Raw genomic sequence first — 25,272 nt, 5'->3', positions numbered from 1 at the left:
GAAAATAGGAGGAGTGCTCTGGTAGTACCCTTTCAATGTCAGAAGAAAGTGAGGAAGGCATTCGGCATGTTGCAGTGAACTTTGGGTAGAACACAGATGAGAGTAGTAGTATAGCATTGGCAGGCATCAATGGATTACAAACCACTAAAGGACATTCCGAAATTGATGAGAAAGTGGATTCATTTGAACAATGAATACCAAATTTGCCTAAAGCCATGCCTAGGACATAATAAATGTTTTAAGAATTCAATTTCATTGAATTCCAGGTTCTTCCATTTGTATGTTTATGTGACCTTGGACAAATATATTCAGCTTTCTGGGCCTCCATTGCCTCATCTATAAAATGAAAGGACAAGCTAGATGACTTCGAAGGTCTCATGGCTTTTAATGAGCCTAGGAATGAAGTTATAAGTCCAAAACATTTTTTCCTATGATATGGAAGAAAATCTACCATATACTGACTAAAGATCACCTCAGGGAAAATGTACAGAATTATTCCAGAAATTTTGAAATAGTGCTAATAATAATAATAATAGCTAACATTTCTAAAACTTGTACTATGTATTAGCCACTGTGCTAAGTTCTTTACAATTATTATATTATTTGATCCTCACAACAACCTTGGGACATAGGTGCTATTATTATCTTCATTTGACAGATAAAGAAACTGGCAGACAAAGGTAAATAACCTACCCAGGACCATACAATTAATGTCTGGGGCAAGATTTTAATTTGAATTCAGGTCTGTGTGACTCCAAGCCCAACGCTCTAGCATTCTATCCACTCTGGTGTGTGGTGTGTGTGTGTGTGTGTGTGTGTGTGTGTGTGTGTATGTGTATGTGTGTGTGCATGTACACGTGTATGTGTATATATGTATGAATATGGATATGTATGCATGTATATATATACATATATTTTTTTTTTGGCAGGGCAATGGGGGTTAAGTGACTTGCCCAGGGTCACACAACTAGTAAGTGTCAAGTATCTGAGGCTGGATTTGAACTCAGGTCCTCCTGAATCCAGGGCCAGTGCCCCATCCACTGCGCCACCTAGCTGCCCCTGCATATATATTTTTTACATGTACTTCTCTGTGTTTCTGTTGCTATGCCCATCCTACCCCAGAATCTTGAGGTCATGGACTTTTTTTTTTTGCTTTTGTATCTCCAGGTACTTGCCTAATAAATATTTGTTTAACTGATTTGAACTGAAACCAGGGATCCTTGAAACATGGAATTTAGTGTGAATTAAAAGGCCAGGTTACCACTTTAGAATTTTGACTTATACAGTCCCTGAGTCCATATGAAAAGTTGGCCCAGGGAGTTATGTCTATTTTTTTAAAAAATTTTTATTTCTATCATTTGTTAAAACAGTATCAGCAGCAGGAATCAAATGTCTCAGGTATCAGCACCTTGGGAGATTAAGCTCTAAAATTTCTCCTGTTGAGACCATAAATAGCTGGGCAATCTGCCAGAAAATGAAATTTGGAACTTGGAAAGGGACTGGCGTGCAGGACTTACCTTATTTCCATGCCTCTCAGAGTCAACCGAGTCATCTAAGAGAGATAACAGGAATTAAAAATTGCCAAAGATTTTTTTTTTGGGGGGGGGCTAGGTACAGTGGAGAGGATTGGGAAATGAGGGGAGGTCTTAATTCTTGCAATCAGACTGATAAAGACTGCAATAAACTGGGGAAATTGCAAAAACACCAGAATCTGGACCCAAGGAGAGAATGTGTTCTCCAGGATAAAGAGGTTTAGAGGAAGAGGGATTGGAAAACTTTTTCTCTAGCTAAGGAGTTCTAAATCTGGGGTCCAGAGTCTATGCATAGACTTCAGAGGGTCCATATCTTGGATGAGCGTATGTATGTATGTATGTATGTACGTGTGCATGCATGTGTGTATGTGTTTATATATATACATATATACACACACACACTTACCTCTAGTTGAAATTTAGCAATTCTTTTTATAATATGATTTTGGGGTTAAAAACATTATTCTGATAAAGGTTTACCAGACTGCCTAAGGCCTCCATTTTTTTTTTTAGAGAGCTGGCTATTAAACATTTACCAACCCATTCCTGAACCCACAACACAAAACAAAGTTATATTCTCTCAGCCTCAGTTTCCTCATCTGTGAAATGAGAATAAAAAAGCACCTATCTCCCAGGTTGTTGTGAGGATAAAATGATATATGTGTAAAATACTTTGTAATCCTTGAAGTGCTATGTAAGTGCTAAGTATTTTAGTTTCATTATTATTAAATATTTTATATATTTTAAATATAAGTTAAATGGTATTATTATTAAAAACAAAGTGAGATATATATATATATATGCTAGATTTATTATTATTATTATCCAAAAACTAGAGACAAGGCTAAGACAACCATAGGATGGATGGTGAAAACCCTGCTCGACAGATCCAGATTTGGATTCAAATCTCAGCTGTGACACTTAGTAGCTATGAGACAATGTACATTGATTTAATCTCTTTGAGATTCATTTTTCACATTTGTAAAATGGAGTGATTCCTCACAGGATTATTGGGAGTAGAGAACTAAAGCACTAGGTAAGATAAAGCTCTTATGAAGATATTTGAGACTGTTAAAAAAAAAAACTTGGCTTAATAGCTAAATCCATGATAAAGTATATATGACAAATTTCAAATGTTTTCCTAAAATCATATTTTGATGGGAGAGTAGGAGCACTGGATACCTGAAAAGAAAGGGAAGGGATGAGGAAGAGGTTTCATGAAAAAGGGGAAAGTGTACAGAAAGGAAAAACAGGGTATAAGACCCACAAACTTTATTTACTTCATAGCTGTTTATGGGCTGCCTCTGCAAATAGGACTCAAAAAGTGGCTGAATGTTGAGGTTTGTTCAGTTACTCACTAATGTCACTGGGTTTAGGCCAGGTCTACTCCAACAAAATACACAGCCCCTCCAAGATTGTTCTTTCATAGATGGTAGGGAAGACTCATAAATTATTCAAGACCATCACTCCAAAATCCCAGGGAAGCTTAATCATTTCTAAACTCCTTCTTCTACTCCCTTAATTTCATTAAAGGTACTTTGCTTACAGTAAGACAAAGATCTGAATGACCCCAAAGGCTGCCACACTGAATCTATAAGACTTGTCTAGTGGATGAAGAGAGTACAATAGTCCTGGACTATATTGCAGCATAATATTTTTTTTGCAGGGCAGTGGGGGTTAAGTGACTTGCCCAGGGTCACACAGCTAGTAAGTGCCAAGTTTCTGAGGTCAGATTTGAACTCAGGTCCTTCTGAATCCAGGGCTGGTGCTTCATCCACTGCACCACCTAGCTACCCCCACAGCATACTATTTTTTTTTTTGCAGGGCAATGGGGGTTAAGTGACTTGCCCAGGGTCACACAGCTAGTAAAGTGTCTGAGGCCAGATTTGAACTCAGGTACTCCTGAATCCAGGGCCGGTGCTTTATCCACTGTGCCACCTAGCTGCCCCTACAGAATACTATTTTGAGTTCTGGACCTGAAGGCAGGAAGACTCATCTTCCTTAGTTCAAATCTGGCCTCAGACACTTACTAGCTGTTATGACTTAACCTTTTTTTGTCTCAGTTTCCTCATCTGTAAAATAAGTTGGACAAGGAAATGGCAAGCCACTCCATTATCTTTGTAAAATAAATAAATAAAATTTTTAAAAACCCCAAATGGGGTCACAAAGACTGGGACACAACTGAAATGATACAACAACATTTCCAGTTGAACGAAAGGGAGACACGGTGGAAAGAGCGTTAGCTTTCTAGACTGAGAACCCAGATTCCAGTCCCAGCTCTCCTATTTTCTTGGCTGTGTGACTACAGGCAAGTCACTTCTCCTCTCTGGGCCTAAGTTTACTTCTCAGGTTGGGCTCTTAGATGATCTCAAAGTCCTTTTTCGTTCTAAATAGTATTATACTATGATGTTATTTTGGATACCATCTCAAAGCTCCCAGTTTCTAGGCACTGGTTTTTACCAGACACTCAGAGGCTAAGAGGCCATTCTATCATTTTTTCTTAGCTACCCTTTCATTTACTCCCCCAAAATAGTCTTTTTCCTTTTAATGACTGCAGTAGCAAGTACACAGTGATTATACTCCCAAGGGTTCTAAGAAAGGATATGCAGGGGGCAGCTAGGTGGCGCAGTGGATAGAGCTCTGGCCCTGGAGTCAGGAGTACCTGAGTTCAAATTTGACCTCAGACGATTAACACTTACTAGCTGTGTGACCCTGGGCAAGTTACTTAACCCCAATTGCCTCACTAAAAATAAAAAATAAAAATAAAAAAACAAACAGAAAGGATATGCAGGATCCAACATCCTAATATTGGAAAGTGAAACTGGCCTGAGATAGGTGAGCAAAAATGATTCTAAGGAGGAAGAAATAGGGAAACTGCCTAAAAAAACCAAAAACTAACCTGGACATCCAGGAAACTCACTGACTGAAGCCATAAAAGCAGCCACAGAAGACAGAAACAAAGTAAATGAGCTTGAATACAAAAGAGTAACACAGTATGTAAGAATTGTGTCAGAAGGCTTAGCCACTCAGGAGCTATGTGGTTCAGTGGTTAGAGTAGATTTGGAGTAAAGAACTGAGTTTAAATTTTACCTGAGATACTTATTACCTATGTGACCCTGGGCAAGACACATGGCCTCGGCTTCAGTTTCTTCATATGTAAAATGAGAGTAATAATAGCATTTATATCAAAAAGCTTTGTAAGCATCAAATGATATAGTATATGTAAAGTGCTTTGCAAACCTTAAAGCAGTATATAAATTGTTAGCTATTATTGTTATTGGGGCAGCGAGGTAGCACAGGGGATAGACTATCAAGCCTGGAGTCAGGAAGACTCATCTAAGTTCAAATCTGACCTCAGACACTTCCTAGCTATATGACCCTGGGCAAATCACTGTTCACCTCAGTTTCCTTCTCTGCAAAATGAGCTGGAGAAACAAATGGCAAATGACTCCAGTATCTTTGCCAAGTCACAGAGTCAGACATGACTGAAACAACTGAACTTTGTTGTTATTGTTATTATTGTTCTAACAAGCCAGGTTGAGCATAGAATTTAAAACAACTACAACAACTAAAAGATGTTTTTTTTAATATGTATGTGCCTATGTATCTGTGGGTATCCAATCTATGTGTATAGATATGCCTCATCAGATATAGATATAGATTATATACATATACATGGCCTGCTGTCTATTCTATGAACAAGACACTCCACTTCTGGGCTCTGGCAATTTTCTCTGGCTGTCCCCCTTGCCTAGAACACTCTCTCCCTCCTCCTCTCCAACTACTGACCTTCTTGACTTTCTTTTTTTTTCTTCTTGACTTTCTTTAAGTCCCAAATAAAATTCTACATTCTCCAGGAAGCCTTCCCCAATACCTCTTAATTCCAGTACCTTCCCTCTGTTAATTATTTCCTATCTATTCTGTATATAGATTGCTGGGTATATATTTGTTTGCATATTTTCTCCCCCAAAACAGTTGTAAGGTCCTTGAAGCCAGAGTACAGTTTGTCTCTTTTTGTATCCTGGCACATAATATGCACTTAATAAATGTTTAATAATTTATATAGAGGGAAACGGAGACATATACACAGATGGAGATCAAGACAAAGAGAGATCTATGAAGAAAGAAGATCAAGGAAGTGACTAAACAACATTTTGAGACTGACATGATATGGGCTCTAAACTGAAAGACAAAGAGAAGGCTAACCAGGCTAGATTCCATAGAGAGAATAGCTACCGTATAGTATAATTGCAGTCTATATACTCAGAAGTTCACAGAAGATAAAAATCTAGAAAGCTCCTCACTGGTGATATCTTTTTTTTTTTTTTTTTTTGCCATACCCAGGAAATAGTGGCTCCTAGAACTATGTATGTCTCTTATCTCCCTCTACTAGATAGTAAACTCCCTGAGGGCAGAAAACAACAAGTCTTACTTAGCTCATTTTCACCCACCTACACCAACCCCAGTACCCAGTTCAGTGCATTTCATATAATAGACATGTAATAAATACTTACTCTGATGATGAATGAATATATTTGGCACCTACCTTGACTACAGAAGAGATATTACAATGGATCAGGTTCTGTAATAAGCAACAATTAATTCTCACACTCATTTGGGAAAATGACTTAAACAGCATGGCTTATACTGAGGAAGAGGATTGTGGACAGAAAAAAACAAATCAGGTAGGACCTGAGCTGTTCCTGACCCCTATTGCAAAATAGACATTTCCACTTTATCTTTCTGTGCTCACTTCCCCTCTGTCAGTTTCCCATCCTTATTTTATCACTGAGCTATCTTTTATGGTAAACATTAATGGGAAAATCAACTCTAAAAGGCAATATAGTGAAAATAGCACTGGACCTCAAGTCAGAACGACCTGAGTTCAAATCTAGCCTTGACCCCTTACTAGCTATATGATTTTGGGCAAGTCACTTGAATTCTCTGTGTCTCAAGTTTCCTCATCTATGAAACAGGGAGCTCTCTCCAGGCTCAGCTTTCCTTGGGTTCTTCTTACTGGTGTACATCTTGTATACTCCCAGAAGAATGTAAGCATCTAGACTGTTTGATTTCAGTCTTTGTATCTCTAGAAACTAAAATAGTAGCTCATACATAATAGTTGTTGAATCCATCTTCTTGAATTAAATTGGAGAATATTTGAGAAATGGTGATAAGTGTCACACTCATTTCTAGAGCTACGCATCTGAACCTCAGCAACTCAACTCAGTTCACACCCCTAGACAAATGGTATAACATGGAACTAGAATATGTAAATTGGGCTCCAAGGTAAGCAGTCTTTCTATGATATTGCTTTGTTCCTCTAGTGGTAGAAGAGGAACTTTTAGCCTAGGTTAGAAAACAATCCTTCCTTAGACAACAAAAATTGAGATAGGGTCCTCAGGTCACTGTTAAAATGCCTGTACAGATTTCCATAGCTCCAACTTTAAATTGCTTCTATGAGAATACAATAGTACATTAAACAATATTATCAGGCAATGAGTTCCAGAGGGAAAAAAATATTGTAAATAGGGGATGGATGTTATGCCAGGGTATGGTTGTATTATATTAATGACATTATATTGTGAAATTTCATTGGCCAGGACACCATTATACATTATAAGTCCATGGCTTATCCAGGGAAAGAGAGAAAGCCAAGGAATTAGCCTGCTTTCCTTATTCTTTTTTTTTTTAATTTTTTTTTTTAGTGAGGCAATTGGGGTTAAGTGACTTGCCCAGGGTCACACAGCTAGTAAGTGTTAAGTGTCTGAGGCTGGATTTGAACTCAGGTACTCCCGACTCCAAGGCCAGTGCTCTATCCACTGCGCCACCTAGCTGCCCCTGCTTTCCTTATTCTTAAGTAACCACTGCTACAGATTCATTTATCAGATTACCAGATCCTCACTTTGGATAGCTGATAGTAGAGCCCTGCCTGAGAAGTTTTTATTTGTAGAAAGAAAAGGTTAATAATACAGGTTCCCATACTGGTGTAAAGTTGGGAATTGATTCAATTAATCAATCAAACCAATGATTGGTTTTTTCAATTTGATTTTCCTCAAGGTTAGCACTTTTAAACCTCACAAAGTACATTTGATCTGTCAAAATCTACATATATATGATGATTAAGGACCAGAGAAAAGGAAGATTTTCTTCCCAAGTATACCTTAGATTTATATCACTGAGTAATAAAGTAACTACAACATTTATATAACTTTAAGTTTTGCATGGCACCAATTCATCAAACCAAATCAGTCATATCCCATGGATTTCATATAAAATAGAAAACAAGTTAGTATTCTATCGTTCTAGTAGAAAGCCAGGATGCAGCAATTTCAGCCAAACCCTTGAAAGGGAATTGCTAGGGAGGTGGAGGAAGAAGACCCTCGCTTTCCCCTCCCCTTGACCAGAGAATAGCCTTATTATCTTTGGGGGGAGGGGACAGAGGATTGTAATTTCTCATCCGCATTTCATCAGTATCCCTAGGATAGCAGTGACTGGCTATGGTGTCTGTATTGGGAGCTGAGGATAAACTAGACATACCTGAAGAAGGGCAGCTTCAAGTTTCTATAAGAATCCCAACAGAAAGAAACACTATGCCTATGGGAAACTTCATGAAAGGAGAAAAGGACTTTTAGCCACTAGGAGTTATAAGTTATCTCCTTTGCTGCTTATGTTTTATGCTTAAGCCCACATTCCCTCGGACTCAATATGTACTTGTGAAAGAATATGCCCCTGGTTTAGGGGAATCAACTGTTCTTGCTGGTAAATTTTGGTTTTAACTACCAGCTTAAATCCCATCTTGTGTGAGAAGCCTTTCCCAATCCTTGATTCTAGTACCTTCCCCCTGTTGATATATGCATATGGCATATTTGCACATAGTTATTTGCATATTTTCTCTTCCAATAGATTCTGATATTCTCTCTCTTTTTTGGGGGGGGCAGGGCAATGAGGGTTAAGTGACTTGCCCACAGTCACACAGCTAGTAAGTGTTAAGTGTCTGAGGACAGATTTGAACTCAGGTCCTCCTGAATTCAGGACCGGAGCTTTATCCACTGTACCACTTAGCTGCCCCCAGATTCTGATATTCTCAAGGGGTAGTACTTGGCTTTTACCTTTCTTTGTATTCCCAGAGTATCCCCATGCATAGTGCCTGGCACATAGCCTGTACTTAATGTGTATTGATTAACTGGCTGAGTAAATGCTAGTGAAGTTTGACTGATGAATTGATATCAACTGATAATCGATATTGAGAAGGAACATAGTAGTGGCACGTTGTGAGCCACAGTCCTAGAAAATCACCCTCAACTCTTCTGAATTACTACACCTGGAGGGAGGCAAGTAGTAGCCTCGCTCTGAGGAGCCAGTCTGCTAGTGAAGGATAGCAGACGAGTCCCAAGACTGTTCTTTGTTGGGAAGGAGAGGCATTTCTAGAGTAGTACAGTATGGAATCCTGGACTCCTACGGGGAATCCTGGACACCTGGACTCTTATACTAGAGTACTATTGGGGTCCTGGGGTATGGGAGGGGTCAGAGTTAGTGAGGAAGGAGCAGCAAAAATAGGGAGAGGTCATCAAAGACAGACTTCAGTCAGCTTACAGTTTGGGCTGTGGCCAGTCCAGATGAGGTCTGACTCCCCCACACCCCAGGCCTTAGCTTGTCAACCCTTGCAATTGTTTAGCAGGTAGACCCCGCGGTTCAGTTGTTGCTAGGTAAAATGAACAATGTATAAATAAGAAAGTAAATCTACTGACCTGTACTTCATCTGATCCACTAAGGAAATGGCATGGAAGATAATTGTAGATCATTCCAACGTTGTTGACTAGGAGAAAATGGAAAACTTTAAAACATGACAAAAGGTGCCTATAGTATAGAAAATAGATCCACAATGATCTGATTTTCCTCAAACTTAGAACTTTTAGACCCCATAAAGTATATTTGATCAATCAAAATCTACATATATTTGACTATTAAGGACCAGATAAAAGAAGGATTTTCTTCCCAAGTACAACTTAGATTTATATCACTGGGTGTTAAATAACTACAACATTTATAGAACTTCAAGTTTTGCAAAGCACTTTCCTTATGACCTTATTTGTGATAGTACAGATAATATTATGCCCATTTTACAGGTGAGGAAACAAACTCAATTTAAACACCATGCCCATGATTACAAAGAGAGTAAAAGTATGAGGTAAAATTCCAAATTCAAAGTATATGGATTAGGGGCAGCTAGGTGGGGCAGTGGATAAAGCACCAGCCCTGGATTCAGGAGGACCTGAATTCAAATCCACCTTCAGACACTTGACACTAGCTGTGTGACCCTGGGCAAATCACTTAATCCTCATTGCCCCACAAAACAAAAAAAACAAAACAAAAGTATATGGATTAGACCAAATGTTGACATTTTGTTCTTCCCCTTTCCCCCTCCCATACATTTTTTCAAACAATAATGTAGTATAACATTTTTTTTAATAGTCAACTCTCAATTACTCACATGTGAATTATCTACTTTATTTTACTTTTTTTTTTGTGAGGCAATTGGGGTTAAGTGACTTGCCCAGGTTCACACAGCTAGAAAGTGTCAAGGGTCTGAGGCCAGATTTGAACTCAGGTACTCCTGAATCCAGGGCTAGTGCTCTATCCACTGCGCTACCTAGGTGCCCCCAAATTATCTACTTTAGAGAAGATTCGCAGCAACTTTTTATGCCCAAACTGGTTTTTGTTTGTCACCCCAGCTTATTGAGCAAGGACCTCCTTTGATAATTGGCATGTGCTTACTTAACCTTCATTTGAAGGTTAACATAAGCAAAATATAATTAGGATGGGGCAGCTAGGTGGTACAGTGGATAAAGCACTGGCCCTGGATTCAGGAGGACCTGAGTTCAAATCTGGCCTCAGATACTTGACTTACTAGCTGTGTGACCCTGGGCAAGTCACTTAACCCTCATTGCCCCGCAAAATAGATAAAAATATAAAAATTAAGTATATACATACATATATATATATAATTAGGGTTGTAAATCTTATGAGGGCAGGTGGGGAGGGAGAGGAAGCATAATGTATATTCCCAAAATAATTATAAGGAATTTTTCTCTTTGGCACAAGCTGTGGCATAATGTGGGGAAAATGCTGAAATTGGATTTATAATACCAGGGTTTGAGTCTCAATGCTGCCATTTCATAGCCTCAGTTGACCACTAGGAACCTGAGTTTCCTTATCTGGAAAATGGGGATAACTTACATTGCTCTTTGACAGGGCTGTTTATAAGGACCAAATGAATATAATGCATATAAAATGCTTATGAAACAGAGTACTTCCACATATATAAACTATCATTCAGATTGGGGAAGTCACTGTTCCCCTCCATTTGTGTGAACAATTTTTTTTCTTTGTTTTTGTTTTTGCGGGGCAATGAGGGTTAAGTGACTTGCCCAGGGTCACACAGCTAGTAAGTGTCAAGTGTCTGAGGCCGGATTTAAACTCAGGTCCTTCTGAATCCAAGATAGCAGTCTCCCAAAGGCATAGTCCTTTATCAGCTGATGAAGATCAAGAGTTATAGCTTTTCAGGGCATCTAGGTGGTGCAGTGGATAAAACATGGACCTGGATTCAGGAGGACCTGAGTTCAAATTCGACCTCAGACACTTGATACTTACTAGCTGTGTGACTCTAGGCAAGTCACTTAACCCTCATTGCCCCACAAAAACCCCACAAAAACCCCGCAAAATAGATAAAAATATAAAAATTAAGTATATACATATATATATATATATATATATATAATTAGGGTTGTAAATCTTATGAGGGCAGGTGGGGAGGGAGAGGAAGCATAATGTATATTCCCAAAATAATTATAAGGAATTTTTCTCTTTGGCACAAGCTGTGGCATAATGTGGGGAAAATGCTGAAATTGGATTTATCCACTACCCCACCTAGCTGCCATCCATGTGAACAATTTAAAATGGAGTATCATTTAAAAAATAGCTATGCATTCACTTTGAACTGACATTTAGTAAAAGAAGCTGTAAACATTACTCAGATAATTATTAAGGCAAACTTCCACTATCATCAGTGCAGCATTTGCATTCCTAATTAACTTACCTAGAATTCCGATTTCTAATCCTTGAAGGTTCTCTTTGATGTTCTCATATATGTCATCTTTGGTAAAGTCGGCTTGTATGATCTTTACATGACTACCTGTTGTCTGCTCTGCAAAGATGAGGATAAAAAGTATACAAGAGAAGACCCTGATTCTCTCCTTTGGTAAAATAGGAGTTGTATTTCTTTTCAAACAATCCCAAAAGAAGACACATAGAAGGAAGACTCTACCACAGGAATCTAAAATGGCGCGTTCTCTTTATTAAGACATAAAAGAAAAATTCCATTAGGAAATCAGATAAACCACTGCAAATAACAAGACTTGCTCAAGATCTGTTAGAGAGAATATGCTATAGTTCCTGTGATCAGTTACTATGGTACCACTTACCTGATCCTTATACACATTCTGTCTACCTCCAATTCACATTCTGTGGCCCTGTGGGCAGAACTCCAAGGTTGCAGCTGCCTATAGTGCATAGTACATAGGGATGAGAATATGTATGTATGTATGTATGTATGTATGTATGTATGTATGTATGTATGTATGTATGTATGTATACACATATGTATGTACACATGTGTACATATTATGTATATATATTGTTAATGTCAAAAATATTACAAATAGTTTAGCTAAACAACATGATAGTCAATCAGTTGTTTGTCCTTTGTTTTCAATGAGGACAAATGACATCGTAGGATGATGACTTAATTTGCAAGTGAATTGGATTTAAATGAGGTAGAATTGTGAAAAGTTGTCAACCTCACTCTCTCCTCTAGAGCCATGGAAATCATTAGTCAATAAGCATTTATTAAGCCCCTACTATCTGGTAGGGGATATGCTAAGCACTCTATACTTCAGAATTTTGTTACAGGAAGAGAACATCATCAAGCATCAGGTACAAACTTCATTGTTTCCTGTGGAGAAAGCCATAACTCTTGGGGGGGGGTGTTTTGGGGGGTTTTTTGTGGGGTTTTTGTGGGGCAATGAGGGTTAAGTGACTTGCCTAGAGTCACACAGCTAGTAAGTATCAAGTGTCTGAGGTCGAATTTGAACTCAGGTCCTCCTGAATCCAGGTCCATGTTTTATCCACTGCACCACCTAGATGCCCTGAAAAGCTATAACTCTTGATCTTCATCAGCTGATAAAGGACTATGCCTTTGGGAGACTGCTATCTTTACCTTTTGGATTTTGCACCAATTATGATCACATCATATGAAGGGAGCTTTAGCCAACTGAAGATAATTTTAAATTATTTAAACTCATCAAATGGAAAGTAAGATGTAAGTATGTTCTCCATTGAATGTCATACCGCAAAGCACTTTAATTTGATGATCCATTTATTATTATGACTGCAACCACGGACTTAAGAAATGTTGCTGGGGGCAGCTAGGTGGGGCAGTGGATAGAGTACTGGCTCTGGAGTTAGGAGGACCTGAGTTCAAATCCAGCCTCAGACACTTGACACGTACTAGCTATGTGACCCTGGGCAAGTCACTTATTGCCCCTAAGAAAGAAAGAAAGGAAGAAAGGAAGGAAGAAAGAAAGAAAGAAAGAAAGAAAGAAAGAAAGAAAGAAAGAAAGAAAGAAAGAAAGAAAGAAAGAAAGAAAGAAAGAAAGAAAGAAAGAAAGAAAGAGAAAGAATGTTACAAGGTGGTCAGTTGCACATTTGTAATTGAAATCATATATAAGTAGTTTAACTTTTGGGATGCTGTTATTGCTATATCTCAGTGCAAATGTATTACCCGCTTAGAGGGCAAAAATTGAGTTCATATTTTCACTTGAATGAAAGAGGGAAGATTCAGGTAATAAGTAGTTTACAGAGTTTTCTAATCTTGCCCAGGGATCTTAAATTCCCAGCTCTGCTAGGGAAGAATTTTGAAACCACTGTTTCTTAAATCTTGAATAGATTGCCTAAAATAGCAGAGAGAAACATGGGTGTGTACTCAATTTTCATAATTGTACAGGAATACAAGTGAATATTCCTGCATTAAAAATGGGTATTAAAGGCCACCCGATCTCTCTGTTCTGAGATTGGTGCAGACAACTTAAATGGAGAGTCAGTGCTTTAACCCTAGAGGCATCCCTTGTGAATTATCTTTTAGGCATATAGGGAAGACACGAGGATTGCTCAAATCCTGACATCATCGATATATGTACTTCTTATATCTAGCCAGAGAATGAATATACATATACATACACACACACACACACACACACACACACACACACACACACACACACACACACACACATATATATATATTCCTTGCCACAGACATGTCACAGTTCAGGAGCATCACTTTAGACGTTTTAGATGGTGCGCTGAAGAAAAATTATCAAGGCTAACCATTTCAAGTGACAGGCTGGATGCAGAAAAGAGGAGCAAACTAGTTCTACAACCTTCAAAACAGATTATTTCATTACTAGAAGTCACTTACCAATTTCTTTTGCAACTGCCTGGAGCTTTTCAAGAGTCCTGCTGATCATCACAATGTTTAGTCCACGTTTTGCTAGCTAAAAATGTTTTTAAAAATTCAGATTATCAATAGGAACAGCTTCTTGTGTAGATAAGTGCAGGGCTTTGCAGTCACACAATTATAGCAATCACTATAAAGTCTTTGCTTAAGCCTACTGTTAGACTGTAAGAATTCCCAAAGTCAGTCAGATAGTTGTACGTGGAAGATAGAAGGGGTAAAGCAGCTATCAATAAATGAAAGGCACTCTGACTGGCACTAAATGAATGGCAGGACATTTTTCTGGCAGTGGTCATTGTTGGAATAGGTGATCAAATGAGTTAACTACAACACTGTGCAAAATTAAAGGGCCCTGTAAATGCTAGGTATTATTTTCATCTTCATCTTCATCTTCCTCCTCCTGGGGGCAGCTAGGTGGGGCAGTGGATAGAGCACTGGCCCTGGATTCAGGAGGACCCGAGTTCAAATCCAGCCTCAGACACTTGACAATTACTAGCTGTGTGACCCTGGGCAAGTCACTTAACCCTCATTGCCCCACAAAACAAAACAAAAAAATATCTTCCTCCTCCTCCTCCTCAACATCATCAGGCAGAATCTGGCTCTTGTTTGTGAGAGAATGTAGCATGAGTGAATGTGTGGAAGCAAAGGGTATACTTATTTAACTCAAGTATATGCAAGTAGCAGGTGTATCATCCAGTATATGTATCGGGGGATGCATAAATGTGAGATATGTTAGTGTGCATTGTAAGTGAGCAGGAGAGTTATTCAGGTTGGAATCCCTGAGCAATTTAAGGATATGTTTCAAGAACTTAGTGGGGATCCTGAAGGAATCAGATTTGCCCCTTGATCAAATCTCCATTTAGGGAGCAAGGGGTAATTAAGAGGAAGGCAGGGGCAGCTAGGTGGCGCAGTGGATAGAGCACCAGCCCTGGAGTCAGGAGTACCTGAGTTCAAATCCGGCCTCAGACACTTAACACTTACTAGCTGTGTGACCCTGGGCAAGTCACTTAACCCCAATTGCCTCGCTAAAAAAAAAAAAAAAAAAAAAAGAGGAAGGCAGCCAGATAGTTCAGGATGTACTGGGTCCTAATGATCCCCACAAAACATCTCAACATGTTTCAATCTGTGGTCCTGGAGCCCTGAAAGAGATAATTAAATTATTAATCTAGTTTTGAACTCGAGGATTTTCCTAGAAAAGAAGGCACTCAGAGTGGGTTTAAGAAAGCTCAAGACCAAAGAATGAGAGAGTGGGGAAAGAAAGAGAGAGGAGGAGGAAAAGGAAGAGGAGGAAGAGGAGGGAAAAAAGAAGCAGGAGGAGGAGAGAAGGAGAAGGAGGTGGAGGAGGAAGAAAGAGGAAGAAGTAATCTGTGTCGGGGCAGCTAGGTGGTGCAGTGGATAGAGCACCAGCCCTGGAGTCAGGAGGACCTGAGTTCAAATCCAGCCTCAGATACTTAACACTTACTAGCTGTGTGACCCTGGGCAAGTCATTTAACCCCAATTGCCTCACCCAAAAAAACAAAAAACAAACAAACAAATAAATGTGGTCTGTGTCCATTCATAGCCTGAATGTTACATTTGTTTCTCCTATGTGACTTTGAGACTAGGCTAGTGAATTAAGTTACTACATGTCAAATGGGAGTACCAAATTCCTAAAGCGCTGATACTTGTAAGGTCATAGATTTAGAGATGGAAGGGACTTTAGAGATTATCTAGTCCAATTTTCTCATTTTACAGATAAAGAAACTGAGCCCCATGGATGGTAAAGAAATTGTCCAAGGTCACAAATGTAGTAAGTGGCCAAACCAAGATTCAATCTAAGGTTCTCTGAACATTCCACTGCACAAACCAAACCATGCTTAGTGTTATGTACAATTACATTCATAACTGTATTTATCTGAAGATTTTCTTTGTTTACTTAAGTGGGGGTAACCATGGACAGGTACTGCCATCTCCCAAATAATGTTCTTGATCTCTCCAGATTTAGTCCCTTCTCCTCCTCAAAGTATTGTATATGTGCATGTTACATCTTCCCAGAAGAAAATAAGCTCCTTGAAGGCAGGAGCTATTTCCAGTTTTGTCTCTGTAGTACCAATGCTATTTATTGTACCTTGTACATGGGGTTGTTGTTTAGTCATTGTTCACTCATGTCTAACTCTTCATGACCTTTTTGGGGGGTTTTCTTGGCAGAGATATAGAGTGGTTTGCCATTTCCTTCTCCAGCTTATTTTACAGATGAGGAAAATGAGGCAAAAAGGGTTAAGTGACTTGCCCAGGGTCACACAGCCCGTAGGTATTTAAGGCTGGATTTGAACTCATGAAGATGAGTCCTCCTGATTCCAAACCCAGTGCTCTATCCATTACACCACATAATAGGTAATAAATAGGCATTTGTAGGATTGGATTGGAAATATGAGTATAAGAAGCAACTTGCAAATAAAACCTAACTGCAAATAGTGCCTGTACTTCAAGTCAAAAACAAATCTTAGAGCATATTGTATAAGAAAATTAATATCATTCATACATCTCTTTCCCACCCTCCATATTCACATAAACAACAATCATTCTTTTTTAATTACCTCATTTTTTGAATGGCAAGGAACTGTACCTGCAACAATGGTGAAGTATTTCCACAAATCAGGTGGGCTTTTTTTTTTCTATTTCTATTACTAACGTTAATTTTTTGGAATAAGGCAATTCCTGAACACTATTTTAAAACTTCTCTGTAGTTTTAAAATACATTTTAAATGTTCAGAGGAAAGCAAAAACACTCATGGGAGGAGGCACCCACTTGGCTCATTTGAAAAACAAACTGACCTGACTGAGCTGGTATTAAAACTGCAGAGCTTATCAAAGAGTGGTTCAGTACTAATTGAATATTGTTTTTTCCTCTCAAGAGATGAGAAGATAATTGATTGAGTAAAGGAATTTGGTTACTAACTTATGATTGGAAGGAAATTATTCATAGTGTTGAACAATACACAGAAAAGGAGAATGACATCATCTTTCTTTTCTATTTGAGAACTGAAAGAAAGGCACTCAAGTAATAGGAAGTGTAGGGGAAAGTGATTTGAAGTCTCTCATGTGATTATCAAGGCATTTCTCTTTTATAGGAGAGAGCCTAACCAATTAGCGAGAGTTAAACATTTGAGAAAGGAAGTCATCCTAGCAACAATTCTCAATGAATGTAACCAGCTGAATAAAAAGCCATTCGGACTTTTAATGCTTTAATGCCTAAGCTGCATTAAAAGTTCCTAGGCTTTGCAGGAGCCAATGTTTAAAAGCACAGTAATTGAGGGAAAGCAAAAGTTTCCATGAGAGTAAAAAATAAAACCAAGATTTTATTGAATAACAACAAATAGCTGTTGAGTTAATGACAAAAATTTTAGTCTGTAAACCATAGATGTTTGAATTCCTTTGTCTTGCTCTGTATTATATCTTTCATTAACTATCTTTATAATGAATAATTAATATTTCATTAAGTAATTTTTCCTTTTACATTGAGTGTTGTTTTTTTTTTAACAAGCATGAGGCTACATCATGTTTCTGTATCTCCTGTTATATTGTTGTTGTTTGTCCTTTGTTCTCTATGGGGTGGTCATGACTTGCACTAAATTGGATTTAAGTGAGGGAAGGCTGTGCAAGGTCACCAACCTCACTCTCTCCTCCAGAGCCATCTGGGTCCAGTGGAAAGATATACATCCGGATGACTGGAAATGACCCCAGATGTTTTAAGGAAATTGGGGTTAAGTGACTTGCCCTGGGTCAAACAGCTAGTAAGTGTCAAGTGTCTGAAGCTGGATTTGAACTCAGGTCCTCTTGAATCTGGGCCAGTGCTTTATCTACTGGGTCACCTAACTGCCCCAAAGTTTCATGCAGAAGGTTGTGATTGAACTGTGTCTTTTTTTTCTTTGTTTGTTTTTGTTTTTGCGGGGCAATGGGTGTTAGGTGATTTGCCCAGGGTCACAAAACTAGTAAGTGTCAAGTGCCTGAGGTCGGATTTGAACTCATGTCCTCCTGAATCCAGGGCAGATGCTTTATCCACTGTGCCACCTAGATGCCCCCTAAAATTTTATTTTTTTAAAATAAAATCATGGTACTTTATAGTAAAGAGAATGAGGCATTATGGGGCCCAGAGGCTAAGAAAACCCCAAGTGGGTCATGAAGAGACCTCAGGTACCATAGAGCCAAACCATTCCATTTTATAGATGAGGAAATTGAGGCACAGAATGATATCATTTAGGAGTAACTAAATGATTTTATAAAGCTAGTTTTAAAAACCCAAATACATTGGGGGACAAAACTGTCCATTTAACAAGCTGCTATTTTCAAAGCACATCAGGCAGGGAGGAGGTGGCCATGTAACCCTATGCAAATAGTCAAATCATCTGCTTGGGCAGCTATGATTTCTTGTCTCTATGCTTTCTTTCCTCCACTGTTCCCATTCTGGAACCTTTTTCTGCATAAAGCTTAGAGCCTGAGAAGATGAGAAGGGAACAGATTCATGGGTTTGCCATCTGAATGAGATTTCCTCCCCATGTTTTGCCCTTGTGTGGACAGTTACCTCTTAAGTTTGTTTCCGTGAGCATATTTAGTAGCAACAGGAAGTACGCAGAAGGTTGGTGTATGTGACACTTAACACTTAATAGCTGTGTGACCCTAAGCAAGTCATTTAACCCTTATTGTCCTGCAAAACAAAACAAAACAAAAAGTATGGTGTCTCAATATAACCTATATCAGATTGTTTGCATTCTTAGGGAGAGGGGAGGGAAGGGAAGGAGAGAGAAAAATTTGGAACTCAAAATCGTATAAAAACGAATGTTGAAAACTATCTTTACATGTAACTGTACTTATAAGTTTACATGTGTAAAAAAAAAAGTACATTGTCTCTTTGATACTCTCTCTTCCTTGAGTTGCCGAATTGGTATTCCTAAAGCAAAGGGCTGACTCAGTCCATGACTTAGGAAGCTTCAATAGCTCCCTACTGCTTCCAAGATAATAAAGATATAAATATAAACATGTAAAGATAATAAGACATAAATTATTCTGTTTGGCATATCAAGTCATTCATAAACTGGCTCTGACCTGTGTTCCCAGATTAAACTGGCATTAGTCTTCTCATATACTTTATGTCAGTAAGCTGTCACTGTGCCTCACTTACTGTGCTAAGTGCCAGGTACACAAAGAAAAGTAAATGTAGTCCCAGAGGTCAAGGAGCTAATTCTTTTTTCTTTTTTTTTTTTGGGGGGGGGGGAGGCAATTGGGGTTAAGTGACTTGCCCAGAGTCACACAGCTAGTAAGTGTTAAGTGTCTGAGGCTGGATTTGAACTCAGGTCCTCCTGAATCCAGGGCCGGTGCTCTTTCCACTGTGCCACCTAGCTGCCCCAAGGAGCTCATTCTAATGGAAGGGACACAATATGTAAACAACTAGGAATGTACAGCACAATGTATATATACATGTAGATATGTATATCTATGTACACACACACACACATACAGGGTAAATCAGAGGTAATCTCGGAGGGAAGACACTGGCATTGAAGGAGATGAAGACAGGCCTCTGGCAGAAGGTGGGACCTTAGCTCAGACTTGAAGGAAACCTCAAATGCAAAATGGGGATAATAATTGCATCTACCTCCCTGGGTTATTGTGTGGATCAAATGAGCTAACACTTGTAAAGTGCTTAGTCTGTGCCTGGCATATAGTAGGTACTATGTAAATGTTAGCTAACATTATTATTAAGAAGCAACCAGGTGGGGACAGCTAGGTGGCACAGTGGATAGAGCACTGGCCCTGGATTCAGGAAGAACTGAGTTCAAATTCAGCTTCAGACACTTGACACTTATTAGCTGTGTGACCCTGGGCAAGTCACTTGACTGTCATTGCCCCACCAAAAAAAAAAGCAACTAGGTGGCTCATTGGATAAGAGTGCTGAATCTAGAGTCAGGAAGATCTGAGTTCAAATATGGCCTCAGACACTTACTAGCTGTGTGACTCTGGGCAAGTCACTTAACCCTGTTTGCTTGAATTTACTGGAGAAGGAAAGGATAAACTACTCTAGTATCTTTGCCAAGAAAACCCCAAGTGGAGTCATAAAGAGTGGATCAGAGGGGCAGCTAGGTGGCGCAGTAGATAAAGCACCAGCCCTGAATTCAGGAGTTCCTGAGTTCAAATCCGGCCTCAGACGCTTGACACTTACTAGCTGTGTGACCCTGGGCAAGTCACTTAACCCCCATTGCCCCGCAAAAAAAAAAAAAAATTAAAAAAAAAAAAAGAGTGGATCAGAGAGGCAGCTAGGTGCTGCAGTGGATAGAGCACTGGCCCTGGAGTTAAGAGGACCCGAGTTAAAATACGACCTCAGACACTTGACACTTACTAGCTGTGTGACCCTGGGCAAGTCACTTAACCTCAATTGCCTCACCAAAAAAAAAAAAAAAAAAAAAAAGAGTGGATCAGAGCCTGAACTGCAGCACTGGTCATTCAAGTAGAGAGGAGGTAGGTTGAAAAAAAAAATCTGACACTGTACTGTACATGATATAAATTATTGCCTTTGATCCTCACAACAATTCATTGAAGTGGGTGCTGAAGTGGGTGTTCTTGCCTAGGGTTCCACAGATTGTTGAGATCTTCCTATGCCAAGTCCTATCCTTTTATCAGCCCTGAGGCGGTCTTAGCAATTGATCAGATGTGGAGTAGGGGGAAGGAGAGGGAAAGACCTAGAATGACTTTGAGGTTGTAAGTGTTAGGCTGGTTAAACTGGATTTATTCTAAAGAAGATAGTAATGGGGATGCTTTTTGGCATTGGCTCATCCCTCATATTGATGTGGGAGGGAGTGGCTATTATCGAAGAACAAGGCCAGGGTATACTGGAGTGGATTCAAGGCACTTCAGGAGAGGAATAGGCTTACTAGGTAAAGGACAAGATGCAAAGCAACAAACTGGTAAATCCAGAAGACTTGAACAAAAATAATCATAAAATGCTTTTCATTGAGGACAGGGCAAGAGAATAATTAAGTTTAGTTATTAGAGAGAACTTCCTTGAAGAAACACAAGACTAATCAGTCACTGAACTCCTACTTTGTAGTATCTCTTCAATCTATTGTAGGCCAAGAGCCTTGGTACCTTTCAGTTCCAGCAGCTGGCAAATTACTTATGCAAAGAGACAAACCTGACTGGGCTGCCTGGTTTTGTAAGACCAACTAGAAAGCTAAGAATGCTCTTCCTTACCTGGAGGTGTCTAGGGGCTGAATAAAAATGTAAAAACCTTGGTTAGCTTGAGAGACACACCAAAACAGGTGGAAAGAGGGTTTTGGTCCCCAGGCTCTAGTTTACTGACCCTTTATTATGCTCCTGAGTCATCTTTATAGAACCAAAGAACTAGAGCTGGAACAGCCTCATGGGCCACTTAATCCAGCCCCTCCCCCACCCACCCCCATATTTTACAAATGTGTAAACTGAGGCCCAGGGAGGTGAATTAACTTGCCCAAGGACCACTTGGTACTTCTCTTATGCACTTATCATTCTATTTGCATTACACAGAACACTCAAAGTACATATCAGAGGCAGGATTTGAACCTAGGCCCTCTGATAAGAGAACCAGTATCTTTCCAAAATACTGTTACTCTGCCTCCCCTTCAGTATTTCTCCTTTCTCATCTACCCTTCACATTGCTAGCAAATTATCTTATGGTCTCATCCTGTTACTCCAGTGTTCAAAACTTCTCAGTGGCTCCACAGAGTAAAAGCCAAATTTGTTAGCCTGGCGTTCAAGGCCTTTCACTAGTACTTTTTAGTCTCTGAGTTTTCCCACTTTTCTTGCCTTTATTTACTGCTTCCTGCACCTGAAATGTCCTCCTTACTGACTGTTGACGTCCTATATCTCCTTTAAAACCCAGATCAAATGCCATATCCTTTGTGAAAGTCTTCTTCAAAACCCCTCCACCAGGCTCTCCTTCAGCTGATTTCATTGCACATTGTGCTCCTCTTACACACTTGTCATATTATATTCACCCACCTATGTGTCCCATAACCCAAACAAACCAGATTGTAAACTCCTGGAGGGCAAGGATCTAGTATCTACCCAGGACTTGGCACAGATATAAATGTGTAATAAATATTTGTTCAATGGGTGAATAAATGAATGAATTAAGAATGACTGCATTGCTAGGGAAGGAAGTTCAGGGGAGAACTGTCAGGACTCAAAAGAGAGGGAGAGGCAGAGAGACACAAAGATGGAGAGAGAGAGAGAGAGAGAGAGAGAGAGAGAGAGAGAGAGAGAGAGAGAGAGAGAGAGAGAGAGAGAGAGAGAGCGCAAGAGCTTTTTCTCCTCAGTTCCTCTCAAAGCCTTACAGAGTGGGAGGAGGGGGAAGAGTCTTCCATAAGAATCCATCCTCCATGATGATCAATGGAAAGAGTCCATCATATATGCTCCATGGCATCACCCTTTACATAAGACAAAGGTATATGTATTATTTTCTGGACCAGTCTGGGTTACTGTACAGCCCAGACCTAGAGGAATAAATTGGATAACCTTTGGAATCTATAATATGACAGCCCAAACCAGAGTATTTTCACATCTTCAACACTGGACAAGCATATATAGAGATAGCAGTGCCCCAATTTATGGAAACCCAGTACATAAAAATCTAACTAATAAAACAATAAATTGGAGGATAATTCACACCATCAAAGGACTCATTATACAGGTTCTGCTAAAAAAAAAAAACACACCACTTTCCTGTGGTGCTTAACACATGAAATATTTACAGATATGGATTCACAATTTTGGGGAGCATATCTATTACCTAAAACAAGATGAACATAAGTAAAGCCTCTCAGAGGCTGTAAATGATGATAATATAATAGTAAATTTGCCCAGATAATCTTGGGAGAAATCAGGCTGCCGGGATTGCAGATAGCTAGGGGAAGGCCTTGAAGTTGGTTCCCAGCTGCAGCTGTCTGTCCTAAATTTTCCTCAGAACAAAACACTAAGCCTGTTCAAACTCAAAGCTGACTCCTTGCAAAGCTGTCCCAAAGCCCTATCTATATACATTGAAAACCTTCCCCCCCCACACACACACACACCCTTGAGACTCTCAGAAACAATGGAAAGAATGTCTGAGAAATCAGAACCTTTGTTTCCCAATTCACTTCATCAAACTCGGAAAGGGGAAATTGTCCATTAAAGGCATTGTGGGCAGCCATTTGCATTCTCAGCACAAAAGATGCTCTTAGTAAAGTAGGCTCCCTAAGCTGCTCTTTACTAACTGTTCAGCTATTCCCTAGGGCCCCAGCAAACACTTAGACACTCTGAGGTTTTGAAAACTCATTTTAAAGGCTGCATGTGAAGTAGTCAGAGGGAACCGGAGAACCCCCGCCCCCATCCACAGAACAAAGAGAACTCTGATTGTCCAGGGAATGGCATTGTTCCCTTTGTCTGCCCAGAACAGGATTCTTGTCTATTTCAGGGACCATCAGGGAGACTGTCTCCCTATATACTGGATTTTTCTGGACCCTCTTTTCAGAAAATTAACATCTTTAAGGAGGCTGACATCCCTGACTTCATTTTTGTATGACAATCCAAAACATGAGTAATCATTATGATGATGAATAACCTTTCTGGAGTGAGTGAGTGTGTGTGAGTGTGTGTGTGTGTGTGTGTGTGTGTGTGTGTGTGTGTGTGTGTTTTCAACCTTGGCTATTCCCAGCACTGTAGATTATTGCCTCTGGAGTCTATGTAAATGAATAGAGATCATTTATCCTAATACATAATGGGTGATAGGGAAGGAAGAAAAGAAGGGGCTGCCACTAGCTGGCAATGTTGGAAAGAAAGAATTTGAATTCAGGTGTGCTTGGGTAGGTAGAAGAGAGAGACATTAGATTCTGGAAATGGCTAGGCCTTTGTTGTTGTTGTTATTCAGTCATTTCAGTAGTGCCTGAATCTGTGACCCCATTTGGGGTTTTCCAAGCAAAGATACTGGAGTGGTTTGCCATTTTCTTCTCCAGTTCATTTTACAAATGAGGAAACTGAGGCAAAGAAGGTTAGATGACTTGCCCAGAGTCACACAGTTAGTATCTGAGGCTGAATTTGAACTCATAAAGACAAGTCTTTCTAATTCCAAGCCCAGTGCTCTATCCATTGCACCACCTAGCTACCCTAAGGGGGGACCTTAAGAGTGATTTTATACCCACTAGGAAAACTCCCTTCCCCCCTCAAAAAAAAAAAAAGGATTTTTTTCAGTTCCATCCTAGCTGTGGCTACAGACACCATAAGGCACCAATAGCCCCAGAAAGAGGGAATGCATTCACTTGCTTAAATGAAGAATAAAGTTTAAATAACTTACATAGTCTTTCCAAAGTGTACATTTTTGCTTGGGAAATGGAACTCTTGAAGGACAGAAGTATGGACTAGGGAAATAGGATACAAAAGGGAAGATTGGGGCTACAGAAAACCAACTCTATATCCATCAGAATTTTGCCCAGAATTAAGAACAATTAGGAAAAAAAGAAGAAGAAGAGAAGAGATGACAAGAATGAGAGTGATTCTCAGGAAATGAGTGATTCAGAAAATAAATTCATGGGGTCCTCCTATCGAAGGGCCAGGAAATCATTTGTGGTCCAATTCAGCCTAAAATTAAGAGATGAACCTGGAAAATCACAAAGGAAGGATCTGATTTCCTCAACAAGCAGAACTTTGAAAAAAGGTCTCTGGCCTAGAACCAAAAGCAGAAGAGAATTAAGGAGAGACGATAGACATCTCAAAGCACACAGAATGGGATGAGAGCCAGAAAGAAGAATTCAGAACCACAGAAATCTTTGGAGGTGAACCAGGTTTTGCAACTGGCTAGAGAACCAATTGTTAAATTTTCATTGTGAGCATCTCAACCTTGGAAATAGAAATGACTAAAAATCAGAGCTTAATTTATTATTTTGTTTATTGTCTAGACATAAGAAGGTGATGAAGAAAATGGTAATGATGCAGATTACACTTGAAAATATATAGTGTGTACATTTTTTTGAGAGCTAATTATTAAACATTTACCAGGACACTTATGTACTTATATAACTTGCCTACTCACATACTGAGTTTTTTCTCCAAGATCCTCACACTGTAGGCATTTGTACATGTCAAGTGGATGACCCTAATAGAAAGGTGCTAGAAGAAAGGAATGGA

General features: G+C 39.4%; 1 protein-coding gene across 1 annotated transcript in view; it reads right to left on the bottom strand.

Annotated features, from left to right (window-relative positions):
* Positions 1-25,272, bottom strand: part of HSD17B3 (hydroxysteroid 17-beta dehydrogenase 3) — a 54,399-nt gene that overhangs the window by 14,853 nt on the left and 14,274 nt on the right. The window contains exons 3-7 of the mRNA XM_043979361.1: positions 14,068-14,143; positions 11,629-11,736; positions 9,281-9,348; positions 6,079-6,114; positions 1,518-1,552 (exon numbers count right to left, since the gene is read on the bottom strand). Of these exons, the coding sequence (XP_043835296.1) occupies positions 1,518-1,552; positions 6,079-6,114; positions 9,281-9,348; positions 11,629-11,736; positions 14,068-14,143 (323 nt within the window). The remainder of the gene's footprint in view (positions 1-1,517; positions 1,553-6,078; positions 6,115-9,280; positions 9,349-11,628; positions 11,737-14,067; positions 14,144-25,272) is intronic.

The sequence above is a fragment of the Dromiciops gliroides genome, chromosome 1 (genome assembly GCF_019393635.1).
Source record: "Dromiciops gliroides isolate mDroGli1 chromosome 1, mDroGli1.pri, whole genome shotgun sequence".
Taxonomy (NCBI): Eukaryota; Metazoa; Chordata; class Mammalia; order Microbiotheria; family Microbiotheriidae; genus Dromiciops; species Dromiciops gliroides.
Note: the sequence above shows the minus strand (reverse complement) of the source record. Positions and strands in the feature narration are given on the sequence as shown.